General features: G+C 38.1%; 2 protein-coding genes across 3 annotated transcripts; one reads left to right on the top strand and one right to left on the bottom strand.

Annotated features, from left to right (window-relative positions):
* Positions 1-5,291: 5,291 nt before the first annotated feature.
* Positions 5,292-19,667, bottom strand: LOC121302889 (prolylcarboxypeptidase (angiotensinase C)). Of its 2 annotated transcripts, XM_041233193.1 has the most exons (9): positions 19,482-19,667; positions 14,663-14,803; positions 14,124-14,225; positions 13,168-13,349; positions 12,542-12,699; positions 12,146-12,318; positions 10,410-10,574; positions 9,979-10,166; positions 5,292-7,708 (listed from the first exon to the last, which is right to left on the bottom strand). In XM_041233193.1, the coding sequence occupies exons 1-9, from the start codon at positions 19,665-19,667 to the stop codon at positions 7,480-7,482; spliced, it is 1,524 nt and encodes a 507-aa protein (XP_041089127.1). In that variant the 3' UTR covers positions 5,292-7,479. The 2 variants fall into 2 exon arrangements, with proteins under 2 accessions (XP_041089127.1, XP_041089128.1); XM_041233194.1 differs by lacking the exon at positions 14,663-14,803.
* On the top strand, positions 19,666-26,707 carry ddias (DNA damage-induced apoptosis suppressor). The gene is made up of 5 exons (XM_041233191.1): positions 19,666-19,828; positions 20,569-20,695; positions 20,929-21,090; positions 21,404-21,521; positions 22,042-26,707. Exons 1-5 carry the CDS (start codon positions 19,666-19,668, stop codon positions 24,430-24,432), a joined length of 2,961 nt encoding a protein of 986 aa, XP_041089125.1. The 3' UTR covers positions 24,433-26,707.
* The last annotated feature ends 76 nt before the right edge of the window (positions 26,708-26,783 follow it).

Consider the following 26,783-nt stretch of genomic DNA (forward strand, 5'->3'; position numbering starts at 1 on the left):
AACTGTTATTATCATGTAAATCCCCTGAGAGAATGGGCACAGTGAAACTGATAGCAGTGATCTAATTATCTGCAGCCCAATACAAGTCCAGGCACTGAATGAGACTCACAGAAAGGATGCCATCAGGACACAAAAAAAACAGCGACAAAACAAAACGAAACTTAGCAACAGTGTAAAAACAAGCTTTTCCCAGCCCACAAAGAACAGTTTTATGAGCATTTTTTTTTGTTGTTTTCAGTTTTTAAAAAAAAAAGGTTAAATGGACATAGAATTTAAGAGCCAGTGATTTGGTTTTCTTCTCTCTCTCTCTTTCCCTCTTCCTTAAGTTCAGTCTCTATTTAAAACCAAAACTACAACAACGACTGGACTTGGTAACAAAGAAAACAACTACTGTATTGGAGCTGAAAAAGAAACCACAAAATGAGACAAGTTGTGCAATGTGTATCGCTGTGAAACACTAGAACTGTATTATTACGTGTTTAATCCAGTTTTAGGAATGTGTATTTAAATTAAATCTTGTTTGATGTTTTTTTTAAAAAAAGCTTGAAGGTGTCTATTTCTCTGAATTGGTGGTAAATAAAAATTAAGCATTATTCTCCAATGTAGCGGTCATTACCTGTTAGATGAGCGGCAGAGGCGAAAGTTAATTGTTAGGTTAATTATCTACAGTATATGACCAATTTGGATGCTATTAATGCTATATTAAACTGAAAAAATTCAGTTTATGTTTTGGCCTGGATAGCTCAGGCTGTCTTGAAGTGTATGCGGCTGTTTAAACCAAGCTTCAGGTCTCCTTTTAGCTTAAGAGGGCATCTACAGTACCTAGGGATAATTAACACGCCACTTAGAACCTGATTGGCTGAGACAGTCCGTGAGGATTCATAATAGGAATTCATGGGGAGGTCAAGCCTTGTACACCCACTGTGTTTTAGGACTACGGCATTTTACATATCGCCCGATTCAAGCGGGCATTTACTGTAATAAATACATAAATAATCGGTAGTTCTTTTTATTTGCTTTTATTGTAATGATGAAGCATTCTTCCCTGACATCTCGTCAGCCCCCCCCACCCCCTGCTTTGCTGGGGAGTGTTTACCATGTACAACACATCTTTGCCTTGTCTGAAATAGTTTGCTGTTTTCCCATCCGTCCAGCCCTGCTGAAAAAAAATGACATCATCAGAGAAAAATGTGACATTTTCGCTATTCCTCATTCAGAGTCCTCTCACTATTGTGCTGCTGGGCCACTTGCATTAAAAGGCCTGGTGCCCAGATTCAGGAAACGGCTCTCTATAGCCACAGAAAATATTCCCAGGTTTCGGGGGAGCGGGCGGGGGCCAGGGGAATTTCCCAGCAAAATAAATGCAGTTAGTTACTTTATTCAGTAATCAGAAGAGGTGTTAAATTAAAACCAACTAAAGTGCAGTTCAAGCTCAGTGTGCCAGAAGAAATGTTCACCTTACGAAAGGGTATGACTGGTACAGCTCTGTAAACAACACTGCATTTCAAGAAGTTTACCTGCAAGCACAAACATTGCAAAGAAAAGAAACGCTGCTCTCATGGATGTGATGAGATAAAACTTTTATTTTCCTCTCTTAAGAAGAGAGACCTTTAAAATGTTACATTTCCATAACAATGTGTTATCTAACCTTAAATTCTGATGCACAGTATATATTGCTTTTTTTTACAATTTAAAGAGAGAACTGCTGAACAGAAAGCAAACCATAAAACAAAACTCTCGGGGTGCTCTGTTAGCTGAAGGGTAAACTTCGGTTACCCAGCACAAAAAGCAAGGCAGGGACTATTTAGGAAAGTTTTGATCTTTGTGTGTTAATTAATCTTACAAAGCGACCAATAACACCATAAAGCCTGTCCTAAAACAAGCATTTTCAAAGCTGAGTGTATTCAGTACCACCACATACAGCATTCTTATGATAGCATTCTAACAAGCTGCATGTCAGCGACCTGCACTAAATCAATCAGGACACGTTTCACTCGCACTCTGCTCCAGTTATTAAATCATATTTGAATTTTTTTTTTACTTTCCTGCGTGTGTTTTTGTGAACACTTTGAAGCAACTGCATTAAAGTGGAAAGAACATTCTGTTGTGTTGTATACATTAAGCATTCTACATATGGCTTTTTAAAGGTGGTAAAACTCTTGCTCAATGTCAGTGTGTGCCTGCTTTAACAGCGACTGTTTAATCTACTCAAAGGCATATTATCAGCAGTTTCCTGGGACAGATCAGCCCTCGAAAATCACTAGTTTTCTGCTGTTTTCCAACCCTCAACCAATACAAGCTGACACACTGTGGAGTAATCTTTTCCCTCCAGTGTGTGGTCTAGTCTCTAGTCTTTAACACTGACAGTACTGGGCGGCAAGGTCTCGAGGTCATCGGAATACTAATAAGAAATCTGATTGATGAAAGTGTCAGGAGAAAGAAAGGAGGACTAAATTAATGACTTCTACAAGTTCTGGTAAAGTTTGCTCAGTACCCTCCACCCACTTTTCTTAACGAATCTTCCCCCTGATCCTACATTTTTCAAAAAGCAAAGAAGAAATAGTCAAATATAGTTTTTTTTTTATTTGGGGTTGGTTCACTGGTTCATTGGTTTGTTTTCTTTTGTTGTTTGCAATACCCGCCAGGCTTGCTTACAAGGTTAAAGAATCAAATACATTTAAAAAGACACTTTGTTTAGCTCCAATCTGACTGAAGTATTTTGTTGTATGAAACAGAAAACAAATAAAATGACAGTGTAGCTATGTTAACAGTTAATACAGTACAATACGATATTCATTGTCTAGTTTGATATCCTTTTCTACAATTAGGAATACAATTTCAAGACAAAAGTTTCAGCTTTCTGCTGAACATGACACACTGAGGTAGGGTTATTTATTTGTGTATCCTGTATATCTGCATTGTATGACATGGTTTATTTCCAGAACATGCATGTATTTCTTGTATGTATCTTATTATCGTTCCAGTCAATTCCGGAGAATTCATTTCGTATACCTTGCAATAACTGGTTCTAATGGTTCGTTTCCCTGTGTCGTTATGCTCAGGGCTGGCCTACGTTGACCTTTGTTTTGCCTGTCTTTGTTTTGTTGCTGACAACATGAATGTATTGTTCTCGGAATTGTGTTGTTAGCGTAAAAGCATTTATTTTCCCTTTATTTCTTTCGGTTAATCTATTCTGACATTGGGTTTTAGTGCTGCTAAGCGCACAGAGCTGGAGATAAGCCTGGACGTGGTGATAATCACACTTTTTATCTGGTTTTGTTTTGAAACAGGTTGCAGTGTTTGTTACAGCTATGCATCGGGTGGCCCATATTGTTTTTTGGTTTGTTTCAAGCATAGCCACTGCAGCTTGTGACTGTTGTGCAATCATATAATGACAAGCTGAACCAGGGGTTCGTTTTCTCTTGTTTCAGAACAGGGGGTGCTTGTGTGCACCTCTATATTAACCTTCTATTATGGTACACCACAGACAATTTTGACTTTTTTGAAGTAGCCAGTCAAAGACTAGTAAATGACTTTATAGCATTAGCAGCTATCAAAATACTTGAAAGGTAGTTAGACCAACAGCAGCTAACTAACAAAATGAATAAAACTGCTTTGGAGGAAGAGATGCCAAAACAGAGGTTATAAAAAAAAAAAAAAACCCTCTTTCAGCTCCCTATCTGAGCACCCTCAACAATTGTAAAAATAAGCTAAAAAGGAACCTTCGAGCCACATTCCATACTGTAAAGTGTATTCTGGGTACTGGCTGCTGTACACCATTCCCCACTTCATCCTTATGAATGCCTGAGTTTTGTAGGTCCTATTCTTCTCTCTGCTCCCCCTGCTGTTTGTCTGTAGTATTAATAATGCTGTTAGCAGGGGGCTATAGACCACAGGGTCTCGTCTGCCTGGATAACTATTTTAATGACATCAAGTCGCCCCTGTAAATTACTTTGTGGGCATGGAATCCAGCAGGTTACCAACATGACTCAGAGTTTTACACTTTATTGCATTCCCCTCCTACCAGTCACTTTATTGTCTTTTTTTTAGCATATAAACAAAGTTTAAATAAATTATAATATAAACTTTATTATAAATAAAGTTTTGCTTAATATATTCTTACTTTTGTCTATTTTTCAGAACTGACTACAGTTGTGTGAATCAGACTTTAAATTAGTACTCAAGCAAATGTACTTTAAATGGTTTTATTTAACTGCTTTTGCTGTGAGACCACTAATAATTTGTGACAAATGAATGTTGTCTGGGCATTAAACACTTGCTATGTTAAGTCTGTGTGTTTTTTTTTTTCCTTCCTTCCTCTGTAAACCAACTCCTTCCCTTCAAAATCGGATACCCCACAGCCCTGCAAGACCCAGCCAAAAAACAGAGCGCTTTCCATTCTAAAAAACTGGTAGCTGTGAACAAGACACTGGAGAAGATAGCATGGAACCTGAAGGGCTACACAGTACAGTACTGAAGTCCCTGTCAAAGCTAGCATGCCCGTTACTGTACATTAACAAAGGAACAGGGCGAACAAGATGGGAATATTTCATAAATACTGTATGACGGCCAAACCTTTAATGGTCATTTTTCCTACTTTTGCATCCATTTGTTTTTATTTGAAAATAAAAATGTGACAACAGACAAGTTAATTTCTGCAAACATACCTTAGGGCAGTTACATTAAAGAGGAAACAATGTCAATAGAAACTTTTTTTTTTTGTTGTTGTTGTTTTATTTTATATTATATTCAGATATCAAGTAATTAATACAGAGGTAATTGTGTTTGCAGTTAAATCCATCTCCAAGGGATTAGTTTACCATTTTGTTAGTTTTAGTTAGACCATCCATTATGTACTGGACAATGGAAGGACAGACTGGTTAAAAGTTATTCCTATGAGAATTCAGATTCTTTGTTTGCTCTGCAATTGGCCACGCACATTCAGTATGATTAGCAGGACATTCTACCATTTGAATTCATCCTAATCTACTCATGTGGATGTGATGACCCAATTTCTTATTCAGTACTGTCGTCATAACAATTTCCATGGAAACCATTTCCAGCACAACTTCCTTCAGGGACTTGCATTCACTATAATTCCCAGGTTTGGCTTCCAGAGCAAGCTTAGCCAATTGCAGTACAGTGCAACTCTTTATGTTTGCTCTATAATTGGCACAATATATATATTAAGGGCAATGATTTAGTTGTAAAAAATTAAGTTGTTGATTAATTCAACAATTTTTGACAATTAAGAATACACTACACACACACACACACACACACTTCTTGTGTGAACATAATTTTTATTTTGAAAACATTCATTTTTAAAAAATCAATTTGTGAAATTCAATTGAGACACAGCAAAAGGATCCACGTCAGGATTAAAGACAGCCGAAACATGTACAGTTCAAATGTTTTACCAAAACACAGTCACGCCAACAAAACCTCTTGCAAACAATATTTGGAGCACTATCAACTCTGGTGGAAGGGGGGAGGGCAGTATCATTTAGAGGTTGGGGTAAAAAGAGTAGAGCTTGAAATAAGACACAGACTTACTACAGCGCAGGTGGCTCTCACAGAATTCAAAACAGGCAGGCAACTGAATTTACCTAAAAACAAGCAATAGTGAAGGGTGTTCACAGTTCAAGTGTTGCAGCAGGCAACTGTATTGGTATTGGTCTGTTTACTTGGTTTAATATCATAACTTTATGAAAAGTAATTATGGGTAATTTAACAGTATATAGAAGCCAGGGGAGCAGTAAACAGAGCTATGCTGGCCCAACAATCTTGGAACTTCTGAGGTGATAAATTGTGAGGCAAAAAGCACTGCATGTCTTCGCAAGCAGACCACCTCTGAAAAGGGGAAATTTCATTCTACTCAGGGTAATGTGTAGCTTCTTGTAAAAGCAGTGAATTACTCTCTTTTCATGGTCATGTGTAACTTAAGAGTGTATTTTAAAAGCCATTCCAAAATGCGGTTTTGCTTTCCAAGTCTTCTTTGCCAAATAAACGTCACAAGCTGTATTAAATCTTAATTGTTCAACATAGAAGACCTTTAGTCTAAATGGTTGAATAGTGTGCCACGTAAATAATCACCTACACTGAACCATCTTCAAATTCGTAGTGACAAGTTTTAGAGTCTTTTAGTTTTTTCAGTCCCAAATTATTTTTGTCAAGCATAAGAATGCAAAATTACATAATTCAAAACATTTTATATATACATTTTTAATTTTGTGCGTCCAATATTGTACCCCCTGATTTTCTCCCCAATTTAGAATGCCCAAGTATTTTACTGCAGCAATTCCCCACACAAGTCATGGAAACGGAAGGTTCAGGGGGCGTCCTCCGATCCCACGAGCCATCTGACGGCTGCAGTATACACTACCTCAGACTGGGAGCTAGGAGTCAGCATGTCTTAACATACAGCATTAAGATACGGTGGGACCTTGAGGTCCCGCCAGGACTGAAAAGGTTACAGCAGCTTTTTTCCCCTTTGGCAAAATGATGATAGTCTCATAAGAAGGAATGTAAAAGTTGTACATTTTCATTAAAAGCCAAGAAATAATCAATAATTAAATGGAGGGTCCAGCCCTGGTACAGTATGTTGAGAATTTAAAAAAAAAAAAAAAAGTCACACCTTTTCTTTTGTATGGCTTGCCATTATCCTAGTCACACTACCTATGTAACTCCAATTATCAGTGAATGGTAATCAGCTTTCAACATTTGTTGATCGTGCATAATTTAGGCAGTATGGACATTAATTTAGTCCATAGTAAAAACTTGAATGGTTCAGACTGCAAGGCAATGGGATTCTTACTTCCATTCTGTGGACTGGAGCAAAATCTTATAAAATCAAAGCCTTTGAAAATCAGTAACGTTATCAATGGCGTTCAGGTTAGAGTTTCCTATGGTTTAGTGGACACTTTTATAGGCATGCATTTGAAGGTTCTGAAACAGCAAGGGATGTGTGTAATACAACCACCCAACACTTATTCAACATCAGAAAAAGTGCTCATGTAACAGTGGTACTTTTCTTGTAATCGATTGTACTATAAAATACCAGAGAATGTTTGATCTACCCTTAAATAGAAACACCTCTGTTTAAAATAGTGCAATTATAAAATGCAGCTTCAGCAACAGCTTCAAGCGATTTTAAGCCACAATATTCAAAACATTCCCTGATCCATTTCTACCAATAAAAGCTTGTGCACCAGCATGTCAAAATCTTTTTAAACAGCACATATCAAAACAGTCATCTTAAAGACTTGCATTTTTGACATTCCTGTGTCAAAAAACAGAATTACATTACAGCATTGCCAAACATTTGGTGCGTTGACAGCATAAAACATGAAATTGTGGTCGCTTCATACTTAGTTTGAAGATTTCGTTTTTGAATTGATACTTTTTTTTTTTTTAATTTATCATAACTTTAAAAAAATTATAATTTCTCATAGCCATGACTTTGTTCTTAAAACAGGCCTACACAATTTTATTACTCTGGGATCCCGGGTTTAGAGTATCCTCTTTAATCCACTGCTTCATGTACTGCACTTCCAGGGCCCGGGCCTTCTGCACAGACTGCGGGTCATAAGGGTTGTTAAAGCGCAGATCCAAGTGGTGAGCTCCTTCTGGGATTACTATGGTAACCAGAGAATCTGAGATGTGTTCGTTGACTCCACCACCTGACCAGGGATCCAACCCTCCATTGCTGCAAAACAAAAACAACGTCAAGCCCTGGAAACATGAAAAGATACAGAGTCCCACCCAGCACATATGCCAACAGTCCCTATGTGGTCGGGACAGTCCCGACTTCCTAGCAAATGCCCCGCATCCCGACGCATAGGAAGTTCCAAAATTTCCCCATAGAAAAAAAAATAAAATAATTATTGTGCACAGTAGAGTTAGTGAAAACCGCATGCCGTGCTCTTCGTGTGGCTGACATCTGCTGATCACTAACCTATACAAAGGTAAGAACGCTTCATTATGTTTATTTTTACTGTCATGATGGTCGTGTCGTGTTGAGTTGGGGGGGGGGGGGGGGGGGATACGTCTATTATATGATAGAGAGCGTATGACCCCCTCCCCCCCTCCCTCCTGGAGATGAGCGTCCCACTGAACAGTTTCCAAATGTTAGCAAGTATGATACAGCAGTGATTCCCAAACAATTTCAGCTCTCAGGTACACATTTCAACCTGTATATTTATGGGACATTTTAATTGCCTTCTACTGTAAATAAAGAAACAAACAAACTGGCATTATGTGTACATCATGCTACTATATAATATACAGTATTTTTTATTTTTTTTAACTACATACCCTCATTCAGAGTACTTACTAATTATATTGGTATCACTAAATAGATAATCATCGCCTCTTTAAAAATATGCACAACATTTTAATGCGCACAAGTGCAGAAATGTGATCCTCTTATTATCGATGTGGAATGACTGGGTATGACATCTTCTCTTCACTTTACCTTCAAAGATAGGTTTCTAGCTAAGGACTGCCAAGGACAGGACTACATTGAATATTGTATCAATCCTGACAGTCACCACTCAGGAAAATCATCTTTTGGGGAAAATAGAGAACAAATTCTCCACCCGCTTGGATTACACTTAGGGCACCACTGAACTTGTGAGAGATTGCCCTTTAAAATCATTTCCATAATTTGTGTCAGTACCTTATGAAAATAAATCATGCCATAATCGTGCCTCCAATGTTCCGTTTAGCAGATTTTTTAGGTACCATTTAGATCCTCTTAATCCTGCAAATAGATGCAAGAATATGCTTATTTAGCGCATGGTGTGACAACTGAAGCTGAAAATGACTTTTGGAGAATGCACACCAACCAGAGGCCTGCTTTTCGTTGTAAACATACAACAAGTTCATTATAAAACTAGATCTACGATCATCAGTGGAAACATCAAAGTCCCTCTGCCATTTGAACTTGCTTTTCACGTTATATCCATTAAACTACAGCAGGAAGGTGCAGATTTGAGTCCACTACATTCTTTAAAAGCTTTTGACTTGAAGCCACCGCCCCGCTGGGTCGGAAAGAGCACAAGAACAAGCAGCCCCAAATGAATGCTTCAGGCTTTCAGCCAATCGAAGTAGTTTACCAGGCCAAAAAACTCCTGTTAAATCTTCCCAAATCAGAAAGGAAGCTTTCTCCTTAGAAGCTTTCATTGTGAAAAGAAAATGAAAAGTTTTTTCCCCCCCCCCCCAAATTCTGCAAACTGCTCTTGTCTCACTTCTAACACGCACAAAGAAGTTAAGGCTATGTATACAGCCAGATGCTTGTTAATGTATTTTGACTGCAGTAATAAGGACAGAAAAGCTTGCTGGAATATAGCTTGGGGGTACAAAACCCAGCTTAGTATTTAACTACAGCTATGTTTCCTCTGTCTAAATGAACTACAATGCCCTCAGTTCAATAGTAAAAGTCTTACAGCATAGCATAAGACTAAGATCTTGAGAATGTACAGTAAAGTCTGCACTTTACTGTACTTGGTTAAAGAATACAGTAGCTTATACAGAGTTTTTTTTTTATATATTTCATGATCGAGTGCTCCACAGTTATGGACAAAGTGTCAGACACTTCTGACAAGCCTGTTATGGCCACCCCAATGACGATATTGATCAATGTTACAACATAGTGGCAGACAAAAACGGATGCGTGTTGTCATTTTCAACCAGTGTTTAGACAGATTTAATGACACCTTTCTTATCATCACTTCGGACTTCAATTTAAACAGCTGATGACTGTTAGTACAGAAAGTCCAGAACTCCTATAATGGTATAAACGAAGTGTGTCTGTGAAAATGGACGTGCACTGTTTCCCCTCGGAATCAGCGAGGTCAACAGCAAAACCTGCAGCGTTCATTAGCAGTAGGGAAAGGAGCTGCTCAAACACAGCAGAAATGTTGCCGATCACTTAGGCCAGTGTCGAATGCAGACCCAGGGTTTGAACTGTCTCACCTGAAGATAATGTTGCTGTGAGAGCTGATATTCCTTCCTCCGTACGCAGTCGTGGCCCAGTCAGCCCGGGGTCTCACTCCAAACTGTTGTGCACAATCATCAGAGAAGGCTTTGAAGTCCCACTTCTGGGGCTCAAACATGTCACTGATGCCATTTGAACACATGGGCATCACCATCTCTGTACAGGCCTGCAGACAGACATCCAGATATCACTAGTGCTGCTTAGTGCTGAAAAAGCCTACCGGAAGATATAGTAGTAGTTGTACAGTGCTTCATGTTAGATTTCAGAATGTCAGATGATTCAATTCTTGTCAGTTTTTCGTTAAGGATACGGAAAACTACAAAAGCGGTATGTAATTCAATATGTTAACGTAACATTATTTCAGTACAGGCCAATTTGATTTGATGAAGCAAAATTAGTTTAGATTTACCTGATAGTACCAGCCTATGTAGCCCAGATTACCAGTGGCGGTCTGTGAAGTATTCAAACATTGTGTGTTCCCTGTGTGGTTGTAGTACACATTCACAGCCTGGAAAACGTTTTGTAGTAAATCTTTGTCCGGCAATGACGGTTCTCTTAGAAATTTACAAACAACCTATAGCAAAGAGAAAAAATTGTAATTGTAATATATATAAAACGTTTAACCAATTACAAAATCTAGAGCAATCTGCCCATTTAAAGATTTTGTGTAGACCCAAAACAAACCTTCCCTCTGTGTACACAACCATAACAGTAAAGGGTTAAATTAGAAAGTAATAGAAAGTAAAATAAGCAAAACACAGAAAAAAATAAACTCAATTTAACAGAAGTGAAAGCAGAAGCGACAGCTATTTATACTCTAGCTAAGTAGAGGATGTTCCAAATCACTGGTCTTGAAGGAATTAGCTATGAACTATACAAATTAGACAGGATTGAATGCACAGATGTGACATGGTGCAACTTTATCTCCAACCACATCTTCTTACAGAGCTTTGCGAGGTTCAAAACCTGCAGACTGAAATCATATTCGCCATACAACTGTGGGCTTACAACTGTGATAGTATTTTATTTTTTTTCTGTGTCAACTACTAAAATATAGTTCTACAGATGAGCAAAGTTACCTATCTGCAAGATTATACGGTACACAATCTTCTCGCTGCACCTACATTTAAACATTTCATGCAGTTTACTCAACAAGAAAGGGTGATGGTGTCTATTTGTGCCGTGTGATGGCGAGGGGATGCCTGATGCTGGCGAGGCATGGAGAGGCACTTTAACAGTAAAGGCTTTCTCTCCACGGCTTTTGTGAGGGTCTGAAGGAGGTCAGTGGGTGAGCAAAGCTGCGAACAGCCTCTTCCACTGGAGACCAGCAATTTACACCAGAAAAAAACAGCATTTGCTCTCCGAACCATCTTCCACCCACTTTTCAGAAGGGATTAAGCAGATACATTCAGCTCTGCCAACAGATTTCTTTCCCCTAAGCCCTCAATACCCCTCTCACAGTCACTAAGATAATCACATTAGCTTTGTCATTAAAAAGCTCCTCTTTACGGCTCCTGCCTAAACCGCTTAAACCACCCATAGGGGTCGCATACATTACCGCCACGGAGACAAACAGCTGAAGAATTAGCATTTTGTATCTCTCTGTGCTGAACCTATTTATTGTACTTTGAGGCCAGTGGGAAAGGGTGCAAGCAACAAGACTCCACAGATATTTCACAAAAAAAAGACACTGGATGATATTTTTTTTTTGTATTAGTGACAATTCATAACAATAAAGCAATACTGTTTATAATAATAATAATAATAATAATAATAATAATAATAATAATAATAATATTATTATTTTTACATAGCACCTTCCATAGTGGACCACCATCACAAAGCGCTTTACAGAGGTAGTAGACAGCTACAGTGTGGGAATCTTGGGATTTTCAGGGTTAATTGATAAATCATCCCACAAAAGCAAATCACATTTTTGCATATTATCATAGACAACATAAGTGAGCAAAACGAAATATTTGAAATTAAAGTTTAGAAAAAATAGACATTAGACAACACCACACACCCACCACACCATTTCAGAGAGAGAGAGAGAGAGAGAGAGAAGAAGCGATCATGGGGAACGCATGGCTGTAGCCAGTGCCACTCTTTTTAATATATATTTGTGGTTGGGATTTGGATGACCTGAATTGGCCAGGCTGGTAGAGGTTGTAGGAAGTTGGCCTCGTATGGGTAATCCACCATGGCCAGGTTCACCCAAGTCTCACTCAGCCAGGACTTGAAAGACACAGCATCCTCTTTGGACTTCAGTGGAGAGCAAAGGTGAAATGCTTCAGAGAGCCACTGCAGCCCGCTGTCTGCAACGAGCAAAGGAGCAACAACCATCACGTCAAGCTACATAACCCTTTACTAATCAACAAACGCTTGGGGGGTTGGCCTTTAATGTCAAAGACAAGGAACCTCAAACTGCCTGGCAGCGCATTACTAAATGTAATGTTGTAATGCACAGTAGAACCTGGTTTTGATGTGAAATGTATCCAGGCACTGGTTTCATCATGTTGGCACCAGCAGTCTCAGTACCTGTAGATGTGATATTGTCCACTGCCTTCCAGGAGCTCCTGATGCTTTCAGAACACCCCCTCCCAGACTCTGAGAAATCATCTGTCACAATCTTATAGAAAACATCACAGGGGACCAAATCTTTAAACTGCCATATCGGGGCAGATGAAGCCAAGGCACTGAAAGACAGAATATGAAATAGTCATTAGAGCAGCAAGGACATCCTACGTATGTATTTTAGGTGAAGTGCCTTCATCAGTGTAATTGTCTGTAGTATGTTGTGCTTTAAATATATGTATGTAATATCCGGAGTGCAATATTTACAAATGATGGTATAAGGCAGCACTTCTGGTTGGCAAGAAGACTGTGAAGCATCAAGTATGAACACAAAAATGCTCTTGTAAGACATCAAAGTATATATTAACTTCAAGTTATCTTTAGTTCAAAGAGCATGGCACACTGGACATGTGTTGTTAATGACTTCAGGGTTTTTAAAGCTGTAAACATGTTAAGCAGTCTCCCTTCCTGATGTGACATTGTGACCGTCCTGAAATCTGAGCTGTCTCAGAAGGACCAGTTGAGTTCAGCGGCATCCCTGAAGAGCAATACCTTCAGCACTGTGATAACAGAGCATTTGCAGAACTCACCCAACAACTGCGTGAGGATACTTCATTCTAAACCAAGCAGCCAACATTCCTCCATAAGATCCTCCAATAGCAATGACAGGGCTGTGTTTGGCCCCAGGCAAAGTTAGCTTCAGATGTTCTGTCAACACGGCAAAGTCAGCCAGAGCCTGCTCCGATGTCAAGTAGTTAAGGTGCTTCGCATCCTACCGGGAAGTGGGAGGGCACACGGGTAGAAAGTAATCACGCAAGCCAGAGATTCGGAGCATTCTTTCTAGCAGGCACAACACCAGCTACATGAAATGCTTTACGAACAAAAAGACAAAGTGGTCTATTCAATGAATCAATCTCAACAGTGACGGATCGCAATAGTACCACTCCAAACACCTTGCAGGTTATCATTTCTTTAATTAGTCAATTGGTTATATTCCTTTATTGTTACAAAGTGTTGAAAAGGTTAACACCGTGGCTAAAAGCTATGGAGTTTTCACCTCAAACTTGGTAGCACCACCTGGTGGCTAAATACTGTAATTACATTTAAAGTAATTGTAGCTAACAAAATAATGCCCCCTCTCACCAGATTTGAACTGCCATTAGCTAAATAGGTCTCAAATGAGGTCACCTTCCAGGTGAAGTGTAACACTAAGTGAAAGCAAGAGTTAATTAGTTTTTTTTTTTTTTTTTTTTTTTTTTGTAGGCTACAATCACTTTAATAAAGCATTGACAACTAGCGATTCAAATCCATAAAGGACTTCCCACAGTTGTGACAATACCCAAAGTCTTCCTTAACATTTGCCACTGTAGAGTCACAGTGGTTCTTCTGTATTCCACTTACAGTATGTACACGCAATAGCAGAAACGTAAATACATAAAATCCATGCATGCTAACTACCAAGACCCTAGACAAACAGGATCAATACAATGATGAGAATATTAGTATGGGCATCACAGGGCAGACACAGAGATCTGAATATACTCACTCTGTAGGACTGCTCTCCGAATGGCAGGGAATCCCCATAGTATCTGTGTTCAGCAAACACTAGCAACGCCCCCAGCTCCTCCGCCACATCCCACATGAAACCCTGCGGAGAACAAACTGTTCACCAGAAATAGGCGCTCTCTCGACAAGCAAAATTCCCTGAAACATGAAATTTGCTGATCTGACAAACGTATCGTTTTAGAAACTACAGCAACAGCACAACAATATTTCAGAAGAGAATGTCCATTTAGACATAACTAGTGTAACAGTATCTCTCTCATACTGCAGCTGACCGAGTCTCTCTGAACTTGGGAGACTGGTGTTTTCTCTACTATGTTAGAGATGGGGCTGTACAATTTAAACAATAAAGAATAGATAAGAATTAAGAGTTATGTGTTTTCTACATGTTTATTAGCTAAAGTAAAATAAGAAAAACAGTTTTCTTCAGCACCACACAGAACTTCACCTAAAGCTTACAAATAATGGACAGTACGGGCATGATCCACTTAAAAAGTCCAGCTCCTAAATAAAATCCATTACCGTGTTGTTACAGAACCACGCAATATCTCCTTCGTTGCCAGTGTAAAAAAGAATGGGACCCCCATCTTTACGCCAGTGTTGATCAGCTAATAGGTATCTTTGTTTGAAAGTCGAATCTTGAGCAAATCCAAAGTGATCAATCTGTAATAAATGAAAAGGTCAAATATTGTAACAATGTAAGTTACAAGTTGTTGACACGACTGTCACCTGGTGTAACTGATCCAGAATTCTATACTATTGTTTAGGCAGAATTATTGAATGCCAAAAAGGAATAAGAGACGTGATTAAATGCATTTTGCAGTTCTCACAAAAGTTGATTTTTATTTTATTTTTTATTTATTTATTTTTACTTTTAAGTTTGATCGAAGTGCTCTCCCCTTTCATAGCATGTAGGTAATAGGAACCCACGTGACTCATGTAAATTCACACGTGCCCCATGGAATACATGCAGTATTTAAGACTCGGTAGTGTCATAGTACCTTAACTTACAACATTGTGGCAGGAAAAATGGGCCATAATGACACATAATGTCCTTGAAAACTGGACTGCCAGTCCCCAAGGAAACAAGTGGCAACAAGACCAGGGGAACAGTCCAATGGATAGAAGGATGGGCACTTCCAAGAGACACTGTGTAAATCAGGGGCTTCTTCACACACAATCACACTGGCTGGCGCTGTGCCACCTCTGCTTCGGACAGACAGTCCTTTAGTTGTGTGGGGGATAATTAGACTCAATTTGTATTAAATCCAGAGCCAGTTTGAGGAATGCCAAATTAGTTCCAGCTCTGAGATTTCCATTCATTAAACTCATTGCAGTGCCCTTCCTATTTCTGTACTGTCCCCACTTGGATTTCAAAACAACAGAAAAGTTCAGAGGAAATTAGAGAAATGCCACCGCTGTGTGCATACAAAAGAGATGTTCCCTATTTCAAACAGACCCCGCAAACCTTCTGGAAAACTTCCCGTGCTCAAAGCATCTAGCTGCATTCCCAATTACATGAAACCTGTGAATTTTAACCTGCACAAAGAACAATCTTTCTACTCGGTTAGGGATGGACATAAGACTCCCACTGTATAGCTGTTTGATCTATTCTAGCTTTTTCTATAAGCTTAATAAGCCATAGCGTATAGGTAAAAAGCTCTTTGTAAAACTTAAAAAGGCTCAAATATCTTTTGCAACTCCATAGCAACAGCAGATAGCCAATTCAAGTACAACCGTAATTATGGTTAAAATCATGCAGGATATTTTATGAAACTAAACAGCTAATATTACATGTACTTTTTTTATGTAGTTACATACATTATCATTTATTTACCCTTCATTACTGCTGAAACTAAACAATTAAAAATAACATACTTGCATGCTTTGATTCACATAAATGTTATGAGAAAATAAAGACTGCAATAAAGAAAGTTCCTATTTGATTTTTTTTAAACATAACTCATGCTACATAAAGGAACTGATCTGCATGACTGTCATGCTGGGCTGCAGTCATGTGTTGCCCTCTTGTGGCAGAGCCAGGTAGTGCTGCTGTCGACCTATGCTGGCAAGACCCAGCAGACTGCTATAGACATGTTTAAGCCTACTCCCTTTGCTGAGAATCCAATTGATGTTTTTGTGTGGGTAGCTGAATGAAATGCAATTCCACCTAATGTACATTGCAAGATGATCCAGCAATCTATTAAAATATATTGCAAATCCCAATCCAGACTGCACTCTGGATGCTGGCACTGTAACTGAGGCCAGTTCTGAAGCAGTTCAAACAGCACCCTCTGTCTAAAAGAAATGTAAATGCTTGTCATACTATAAATTTATATTTGTGTCTCTATTATAACCCAGAGTTGTGCTGTAGTATACCATACTAAGTGATCTAATGTTTAAAATAGCACTTTGTACATTGGATAGCAAGAGAGATACGAAGTTGTCATAATCTAATTGTGTTATTATTTCTGCCAAACAGAGGACATTGACAAAACAAAACTGCCCATAGTTTCTGTAGCAATTCTAGTTGCATAATCCAACTCAATAAAAATGGAAATGTACCGAACAGCTATACCATAGGCATCTTATTAACACTACTCACAATCAACAGAACCCAATCCCAAAAGCATCTTTATACAGGGATTGGTTATTTACAATATACTTCATATTGAGCAAAGCGCTTTCAAATCTGGTCTGCTATGATCGCTTGCCCTCAATCTATAAAATCAAGCCAGTAAGGAGGACATACTGTACATGCGTTTGAAGACAGAGACACAAAAGGCTAAATTCCCCCAGGTGTATTTTACTTTACTCAAGGAAAGCACTTCGATTGTCTTCAGACTTTGGCTCTTCCTCTATAGCAGATAAAGCACAGGCAGGATTTCCTTCCAGCAGAACTGCTCCAACACTTGAAACATCTTGCACATTCATTGCCACTGGAACATAGCAGTACAATCAGACATAGAACGGGTTAGAGTAAAACTGCCATAGCACTGTTACTAAGGTGCACGGTCCTAGCTGTAGGGACCCAGAGGCTTGCAGATCATTCCTCACAGATTGCTGCCTCGACTTTTTCATTATTACTAGAGGCCCTTCTATCAATCCTGTTATTAATCAGATATGCTGTTTTGTCTATCGTGGCTTGTGAGGAACAGTCCACGTACACAAGTGCTACAAGTGTTATTTTGAATTGCCTACTGTATCTTTTGCTTATTGTGTTGACAGTACACACACTGTGCAAGCTATACATGTTCTGTATACTAATATGAATGAACTAAAATGAGAAAGGTCATAGTTCAGATTCCTTTCTCTTTAGCACAACCTCCAGTCCACCTCCTTGATATGGTTCCCTTGGTAACCAGAAGACAGGATGTCTGAGGGACAGGGGCAAGGACAGAATCACAAATTTGAATTCCTGTTTATTGAAATATGTTCCAGAATAACCATTTTATATTTTAGCACACTGCAGTGCAACACGCTGTATTTCATTTTAATTTGTTTTAGAATGACCACATTTTTAATTTCCACTCCAAACTCAAAAGTTGCCCTGCTGTGTATTTTTTTAAATGCATTGTTGTTAATGAGCTCAGCATGTACCGCCATCTGTTGAGCAACAGTAGAACTACATTACCATAGTACTTTAAATCACAGGGAACAAGAGACACGCTTTGAAGATGATTATCATTTTGTATTATTATTTATTTTTTTATTTGGCAGACCCCTTTATCCAAGCTACAGACTTCGAATGGAAAGATAAGCTTGGAATCCTGATTTGCTGTAAAGAAACACTGATAGGGAGAGGAGTCTTACGACTTTCAAATGCCAAAGTTCGGCTCCGGGGTTTATACATTAACACGTTTTGTATCTGAAAGGAAACAGAAGTAACAGTTCAGCAGTTTCACAGTTCAGTTATGCTGAACATAGTTGGACTTCCCCCTACACCAAACACAACACAATGTCAGGCTTCTACATCCACCATTTGGAATCAAACCACAGGTGACGTATCTACTTAACACTGACCTTTTACTGTAAAATCAAGTAAAAGCTACTCCTGTAGAAAATGTATTTGGAGTTTCAGAAGCTGTTCATTTCCTTTGTAGGCATTACACATTGTTTTGTTTTTTGCTTTAAAAAACACAGTGAGGTTCTTCAGTGCATGAAGGCCCATTAGAAACATATCCTACCATTGAACAGGAAACCTGCTAAGATTTAGAAGGAGCCTTTAACTGTTTTCTATATGGTGACTATGTATTTAAAAGTCAAAACTGAAATATTATCTACATACATACATACATACATATATATATATATATATATATATATATATATATATATATATATATATATATATATATATATATATAGATAGATAGATAGATAGATAGATAGATAGATAGATAGATAGATAGATAGACAGACAGACATACACACACAGTATATCCAGTATATGTACATATAAACAACTCACAGGACTTTATGGCATTTACACTTTTGTGAATTAAGCCCCGTTTCTACATTGTCTGCGCTGTTATTATTGTGTAAGCAGAAACGTAGCCAGGGGTTGTTTTATTTGCCACTGCGGAAACAGTAGTAAATGTAAGGAAATCCCTTTAAAATAAGCAATTGAACCGAGAGTCAAACCCAAAAATTAACAAAGCAGGATGTGGAACGCAGGCAGGGTCATGGCTTACAACAAAATGATTGCCACTACTAAGTTTGTCACCATGTGAAAGCGAAAGTTTGTTTGTTTACTGTAAGATAACCGTGAATGTTGCAAGCAAGTTATTTTGTGTGGTGTTGAACATGTTTATGTACTGTTGAAGCCTAGCCTATTGCACATTGAAACACTATTTGCAGGTAACTGTCTTCATTCAGTGAAGATTGAAGTCTTGCACGTAGCCTGGAGGATCTTCACAATATTTAAACTTAAGACAATTGTTTGGCATTAAAGACAGCAGTGCATTGCATTTTCTAATTGTTGTTTGTTACCAAATTGCACTGTATTAAAAAAAAAAACAACAGTTTGCATGCATGCATGCATATAAAGACCAGAATTTACAGTACAAACGTTTTTACCGAGCGGTTTCGACACCGGTGTCATTGGCGTTAAGAGCGACTAAAGCACCAATGTTTCATACACCCCCGGTTGTTTTTGCACGGAATTAAGTAACTCTAACTAGAAACAACACATTCCCCTATTACACTTTCAGACTCACAGTAGTAAGAACACATCTGATAATAGACCTAGCTTTGGCCACGCTAAGCGATAGTAAGTAAGCAAGCAAGCAAGCAAGCAAGTAACACCGGCAGATTATGTACTTGCATGTACATAACTTACCTTCTGATCAAAATAGTAGGTTTTGTAGTCAATAAGATTGCGTAGTATTTGGTATGATGAAACAACCCTTTGTCTGGGTAAATTCGGTGCATTAACAGCTGAAATCACCTGAAGACAACTCACTAAAGACGTTACAAACATAAAAACAGCTAGTCTTGTGACTGCGGTAAAAATACAGGATGCCATGGTTGACCACAGTAAGACAACCACTCGACAGCAGAATGAAGCTCACAGAAGACTTCCTGTTCTGTCATCATCGTGCAGGAAGAGCTGCTGTTTCGGAAAGAGGAAGGAACCGACACAAACACTCAGGCACTGGAATCGTTCTTTGGCACAACAGGAGTTAGGTAGGTTACAGTACAGGTAGACTGTTTCAAATTTGGCTAAACTAAAAAGTATTGATGATATGAATCGTCTAGACAACATGCGTCCTTACAACAAGTAAAGCGATGTAATTTCTCGTAAGGCTAAGGATTTCAAACACTTAAAAATAAGACTATTTTACAAGATTACATTTGCTCCTACAGACCCTAAATATGTAAATTGCAAACCTCGAAAAACCGTAGAAGGTATTTGCCATTTCAACAAGCTTTTTACACTTTTCCCGACCTGCCGTTGCTAAGCGAAATAGTTGGTCGTCAGGGATTTCTTTTTTTAATTTTTATTCCCAGCTCTAACCGTGATTGGATACCGCAGCTGCCGTACATTGGTTTGTCGCGAAGCTTGTATGAAATGATTGGTTTTCTCTGTTTCCGCGAAAAACAAAAAATAAATAATTTGACTCGTTTTTTTTTTTCACAGTTCTGGTATGTACAGTTTATACTTATAATGAATTGTGTAATATTTTTATCGTATTGTAAACTGGAGACCATAAAGCTAAATTTATGTGTTTTAGTAGTCGTACTAATAACGCTGATCTGCCAATTATTAACCTGGTTTGAAAACAATCGGAATACAGTTGGAAAAAGAATAATAAAATTAAAAAAATGAACGCACCTAGCTTAGATATTTCTATATTTCGCTCTGATTCGGTTATTCATGTTATGCTAAGCTTGGTAGATTGTTTTTGTTTTGTTTGTTTTTTTAGATTTGCCTGACTGTATGAATGGAAAGAGGATACCCCTTGATGGTTCTGTGCTGTCTGTCCAAGATTCATGTTTTTTCTATCCGTCATGTCAGAATTGCATGTCCAGGCTGACGATAAATCATAACAGGTGAGACCCAGATCATACTGCAAAATGATGTGCTGGATGTTTTTAGAATAATTAAAATATTTATTTTGATCGGTTTTGTTAGCACGAAGCGAGTGCCGTACACATTATCCTTTCCCACCATACACAGAGAAGGAGAATGTTTAAAACTTTCCTCATGCATAAGATCAGTAATACAGTATGTTACTTGTGCTGTGCAATGTGTTTATTCAAACAATATTATTCCTGTTTTGCAGATGCACTTGTATTAAGTGTGGGTACACCTGTGAAGCAGACAACGTTCATTACAGATACAGACTGTCCTTGCAAGCTGCACAGAAAAGGGACGTATTCAGTGTCACTGTTTTTGGTGGCTGTCTGGATCCTTTGTTTGGTGTAACAGCTGGTTTTCTGCAAAGGTAACGTTTTACACAGTATGTATTTCTGTTCTGTCATGGTGATAATAATACCATTGTGGCTTATTTTTCAGATCTAATGTGATCACTACTTTTTAACTATCCAAGGAGTGGTTGTGTTTATTTAACCCATTGCTGCATTTTAAAAATAACAAGGAATCAATAATAGGAACAGTACTTGATGTACAAATGGTATAATCTCATTTACACCACAGATGTTAACATTTATTAGTCCTGTAACGCTTTAGAAAATCGAAATGTTTTGAAAACCTATGTGAAAATGTACCGCTGTATTTCAAGGTGTTTCTGTATGTAGATATACTGAAGAGTTAAAAAAGGATGGAAGGGGTCCACAGAATGATAGAGTTCACAGACTGCTCACCCAGGCAGTGGAAGATTGCTTCATTGGAAGAAGCTTTATATTTGGTGTAAAGGTAACAATGCTTATATATATATATATATATATATATATATATATATATATATATATATATATATATATATATATATATATATATATATATGTATATATATATAATTCATTACTTACTGTTTTTCTGGTTTTCTTTTAATGAGACATTGCATAGAACTTCCACGTCTCCTTATCTGATTTGCTGTTACTGTTGGCTGGAATTAAAATAAGCTGCTCTCACTTTCAGAAACTGCCAGTGCTTTTCTGGCAGTTCTTCTTTTACTAGAAGCCAGAAAACCAAGGACTGCAGAAAGCACTGTTTTCATTTTAAATTTAAGATGGGCCACATAAGTGGAGTTTTGTATTACCTTTAACTAGAAAATTACAAACAAACAAAAAAAAAATCCAACTAGTGTCTCAATACTTGTTGGAGGGTTGTGGAAATGATGTTGCATATAAAAGCACTAATGGTAACTGCAATAGATTTGATTTGTGTCTTATTTCACACTTTGTTATATAAATTGTTGTATTTTCTGTTACAGTTTTCCAGAAAGAAAACCAGAATACACAACTCATATACTAAAAGTATGTTACAGACTTCTCTCAACACGTATGGATCCCCTAAGCAGCTTGTTGCCTGTCAGATCGCTGTGCCAAACAGGGCTGTCCTTGGCTGCACAGTGATCAGTTACTTTCAGGCGCTCCTGCAGCAAATTAATCTTGGGAATGTTCTCGGTGTTTCACAGCCACTTGGGAGCTCTCCAGCTGCAGTAGATATGCATAGCCCTGAAGTGTGTAGTTGCTTGGAAAGTTTACTGGCAGACAGTGGACATTCATTCACAGAGCCAAGTAAAGGAGATAGTTTCCAAGGGCCTTGGGAGCAGTCACTTGGACTAATCACCTCATCAGCTGAAGGATATTCAGGGGTAGAACTGAGCAGCAGTACAAAAAATATTTCAAAATGGGACAGCATATCTGGGTCTATAAAATCCCCCCAAAATCATTGCATCTCAGAATGTACCCATATGCAGTGCCTTACAGGTTCTGGTTATTCATTGGTGGGAATGAGAAAAAATCTAAATGACAAAAAAGCTTCTCATCTATATTCAGGCTGTTCTGCCCACTCAGGTGCAAGTAATGGCAACAGCAGACACACTAGAAATGAATTCTCATATAGCTCCTCCTCTATGACAGATCCACATCATCAAGCATTACCAGAGCAGTATTATAAGGAAAGCAGAGAAGGAATACAAAATGAACTTCCAGATGAAAGAGGCAGTGATAGTGCAGGTCACTGTTTGAAAGATACCTGGAGTTCTGTGTTTGCTGTAGAGGGTGCTTCTTGGGCCCAAGATGAGCAGTTTGCTGCTAAAAGGACAAGTGCAGCTTACAATTCTGTAGAATGGGAACACCTGCCATTCTCAGAAAGTTTGGATGAATTCATAAGCAAAGTGGAGAAAAATGGCCAAATACGCACTAATCAGTCAGACTCTTATTTAAATGAAGATATAAACCATGAGCTAACTACAGCTACAGACTCCCAACAAGAGAACGTGCACAGAAAAAGTATGTTAGTTCCATGTACAACGGAAGCAGGTTTGACAAATGTTCATAAGAGTTTTGCCTCAGATTCCTCCCTAAATCCCCTTGACAGCCTGCACGGTTGTTTAGTTGCCAATATCTATACAAAAGATAGGGGCGTGTTAAAAAGTAACTCTTTTGGAAATGTGGAGTCTTTTCAATTGAAAGAAGAACCAGCAGGTAATGTCAAGTTGCAAGTCTCCTCCTCTACTTCAGGAGACAAAGAGAATCACCCGACTGGTGTTCAGTTTTTCAGAACAGGCGCCAGAATGTTCAGCTCTTTCCTTGCACAGGAGTTTTCTGCAAAAGATGCCAATGCTGGAGGTTGTTTAAACTCTCATGATGGAAAAAAACTGTATTGCAGCAAAGATGTTATCACTAAACATCAGCATGATATATATGTCACTGGTGTCTGTAATCAGGACTTTGTAAAGAAAGAGCAGCCAATGCAAAACAATTATAGAAGCTTTCAAGACACATACAATGGTTCTGCTGATCTGTTTAATAGCAGCGACAACACAGAAGAACTGGTAAACAAGTCATCTATTGTCCTGCCGACACATTCATCTCCCTGTGGAGGAGAACCTGTTCAATCTGTAGAACACAGTACCCAGCAGCAACCTCGTTATTCTCTTCAAATTCTGAATGAAGTCCTTCAAAGTGGATACTGTGACTCTGAGAATGACTTTTTAGATACCTCAAACTTTGTGCCATGTTCACAGTCAACTCCTGTTTCAAAATGCCTGGCTACTCTGCAACCCTATCAAAGTAAAAGAAAAGTGTTCCCAAAGACAAAAGTATCACTTCAACGTAGTTGTAACAGGCGTACGAGTAAAAGAAACTTCTTCACCCAGCACCTCCTGAAGCAACAGCACAGCCGTCATCTTCAGAGTTCATTTAAAACGAAGTGTAAAAGCAGGAAAGACTCCTCTAATTCTGTTCACTTTACTCTAAGCCCAAGAACTGCTTTATCTGAAAGTGATTCTGAAGAGTGCATTCCCTCATCCGTTGAAAAAAGTGCACAGTCATCTGAAGCACAGGGATGCACGTCGAGTTTTATCGGTCGTAAAGTTGGGGAAAAGAGTCATTGCAAAATAATTTTACATGGCTTAGCAAATGTTGATGAAATTACTTTGAAGCCTAATAAAAATGTTCAAGGATCAAATCACAAAGGAAAATCTGAAATGTCAGTAACAGTTAGCAAATTTAAACAGACAAGTGTTGCATCAACTCCAATCAAAAATAGTGAAAATGAAGCATTCGGTGACTCCCAAGTTTTCAAGGAAACTAACAAAATGACTGGCTACTGGTCTGATGACCTCTTTGGCCAGAGTAACAGTTCTCTCCCTTGAATTTTCAGGGAAAGCGTACTATATTAAGAATTGGGTTTACTATACGTTTGAAGAAGTTTACTGCAAGTGGAATTGGATGACGCTAATGGTGCTTTCACAGTATTTTTCTTTGATCGAACTAATGAAATCATGGTCACCTCTGAGAATTGCATGTGAAACTATGCTGATCTCAAAGTTGCTGTATCTTGCAAACCGTAAAGGTATCTATGTCATACTTTTGTGTGGTTTATTTCTGTTTAATTCAGAAGTCAACGGTAGATAACAATTCAGCAGCACTGCAAAAGCAGACTCACAAACGCTGTCCACTGCAACTGTGTCACACGCAAAGATAAACAGAACCACAATCCTGGCACAGCCGTGTTGTGTTGCAGTTTGTGAGATAGGATCCTGTGTACTTAAGCAGCTTACAACATGTATGCCATACTCCTGTAATATGTCACATAATCAGTAATGAATTACCTCTAGACCTATGAGAAAAAAAAAAAAAAAAAAAAAAAAAAAAATGCAGCTCTGTTAAGGGACTGTAAATAATCTGTGTTGTTGCTGAATCTGTTAAATGTTACTGCAAAAAACAACATTATGACGACAACTACATTATGTTTAAACTACTGTACTTTAATATACTATAATAGGGCAGCAGTGGAGAGTAGTGGTTAGGGCTCTGGACCGGCTGTCCTGGGTTCAATCCCAGGTCGGGGACACTGCTGCTGTACCCTTGAGCAAGGTACTTTACTTAGATAGCTTCAGTAAAAACCTAGCTGTATAAATGGGTAATTGTGTGTTTATTTAAAAATAAATACGTTTTAAAAAAGTGATAATTATAATTTAAAATTAAGTGTAAAAGCAGGAAAGACTCCTCTAATTCTGTTCACTTTACTCTAAGCCCAAGAACTGCTTTGTAACTAATTGTAAGTCGCCCTGGATATGGGTGTCTGCTAAGAAAAAAATTATTATATGTACCAATGATACAGTTTTTCATTTTTCATAAAATACTGTTGCTAAAATGTGTTGATGTAATAAAAAAAAATCTACAATGTGTGAATTGAGAGGAATAGTGTTGCCTGTTACTAATGGGGTAATGTGTCATGTATTCATTTGATCCATTTGTTGATATGGTAACCATTTTAAATACTTTCACGCAGTGTTGTTTTCTGGCTCTCATGAAGGATCAGTTCTTAATGTAAACCTTTTTCTAAGGCATGAGGGCTCTTGCACACAGAATTATGGACTAATGAACAAAACCAAAAGAAAAATTGCATTTCACTGAAAACACAGCAAACCCCAGTTTAAACCTGTGCTTCTGTTTGTACGGTTATATTGTGCAAAATAAAACTGCAAAACAGATGCTTTGTAAAATACAACACATTCCCCCCCCCCATTTAAAACATGAATTTGAAATATTTAAAGTTACAATGTAATGTACACAGAGTCAAAGAGTAACTGTCAGTCCATGATTAGTTATCACATTTATTCATACACTAAACAATTTCCCATTTAGTAAACTTGTGAGCAAATACAAATAAAATATGGACATCAGAATATGAATATTTTACAATCAGTCTTTCTAACAAACAAAATACATTCTGGTCTCTTTCACTAATCTACCTTCACTTGCAGACTAGAAAGAAAAAGTGTTGCCCAACAATAATGTAATGAACATTTATTAAAATTAATACATTTAGTATTCACATTATTCCATTTTGGAAATTCATCGATAGTATATTGGACACTGTCCTTTCTGTTGAAAGGAAAGCAGTTAGATATTCGTTTTATAATTAAATGGCCTTCAGCAAAAATCAATGGCGATTGCACCATGGCACATGCAAAACAAAGCTACAGAGCAGCAATAGAAACCAATGAGGCATGCGTTTTTACTTGCTGAAAAAGAAGGAATGATCATTGAGATCACATTCAAATCACGACTTGAAAATGAAATGAATGAGGCACTCAATGTCTCAAGAGTGCAAGCTAAGCACTGAAGTGAAGCAGCTTACAAAATGCATAATACACACACCTAAATAATCTAACACAGTATGCATGTGACAGACGTTAGAATGATAGGTCTGTAAATCTGAGAATTACACCCCCAAAACAACACAGGTCAGCTATTTACTTGTGAAATCAGACATTAAACAACTCAATTACAAATGACACAGAATGCACTGCTTTTGTAAAATGAATAGAGAGCCAAGTGGAATGGTCTAGTTTTAGAACTGGCTTAGTTAGGTGAAGTTTGGAAACCTGGATTAGTTGGTCAGACACTTGTAAATATGCAAGAACATGCTTAAAATAAAACATTACAATATGTTTTGCAGAGCAACAAATTTGGCATGATGGGATCAAACAATATT

This window comes from Polyodon spathula, chromosome 30 (genome assembly GCF_017654505.1).
Source record: "Polyodon spathula isolate WHYD16114869_AA chromosome 30, ASM1765450v1, whole genome shotgun sequence".
Taxonomy (NCBI): Eukaryota; Metazoa; Chordata; class Actinopteri; order Acipenseriformes; family Polyodontidae; genus Polyodon; species Polyodon spathula.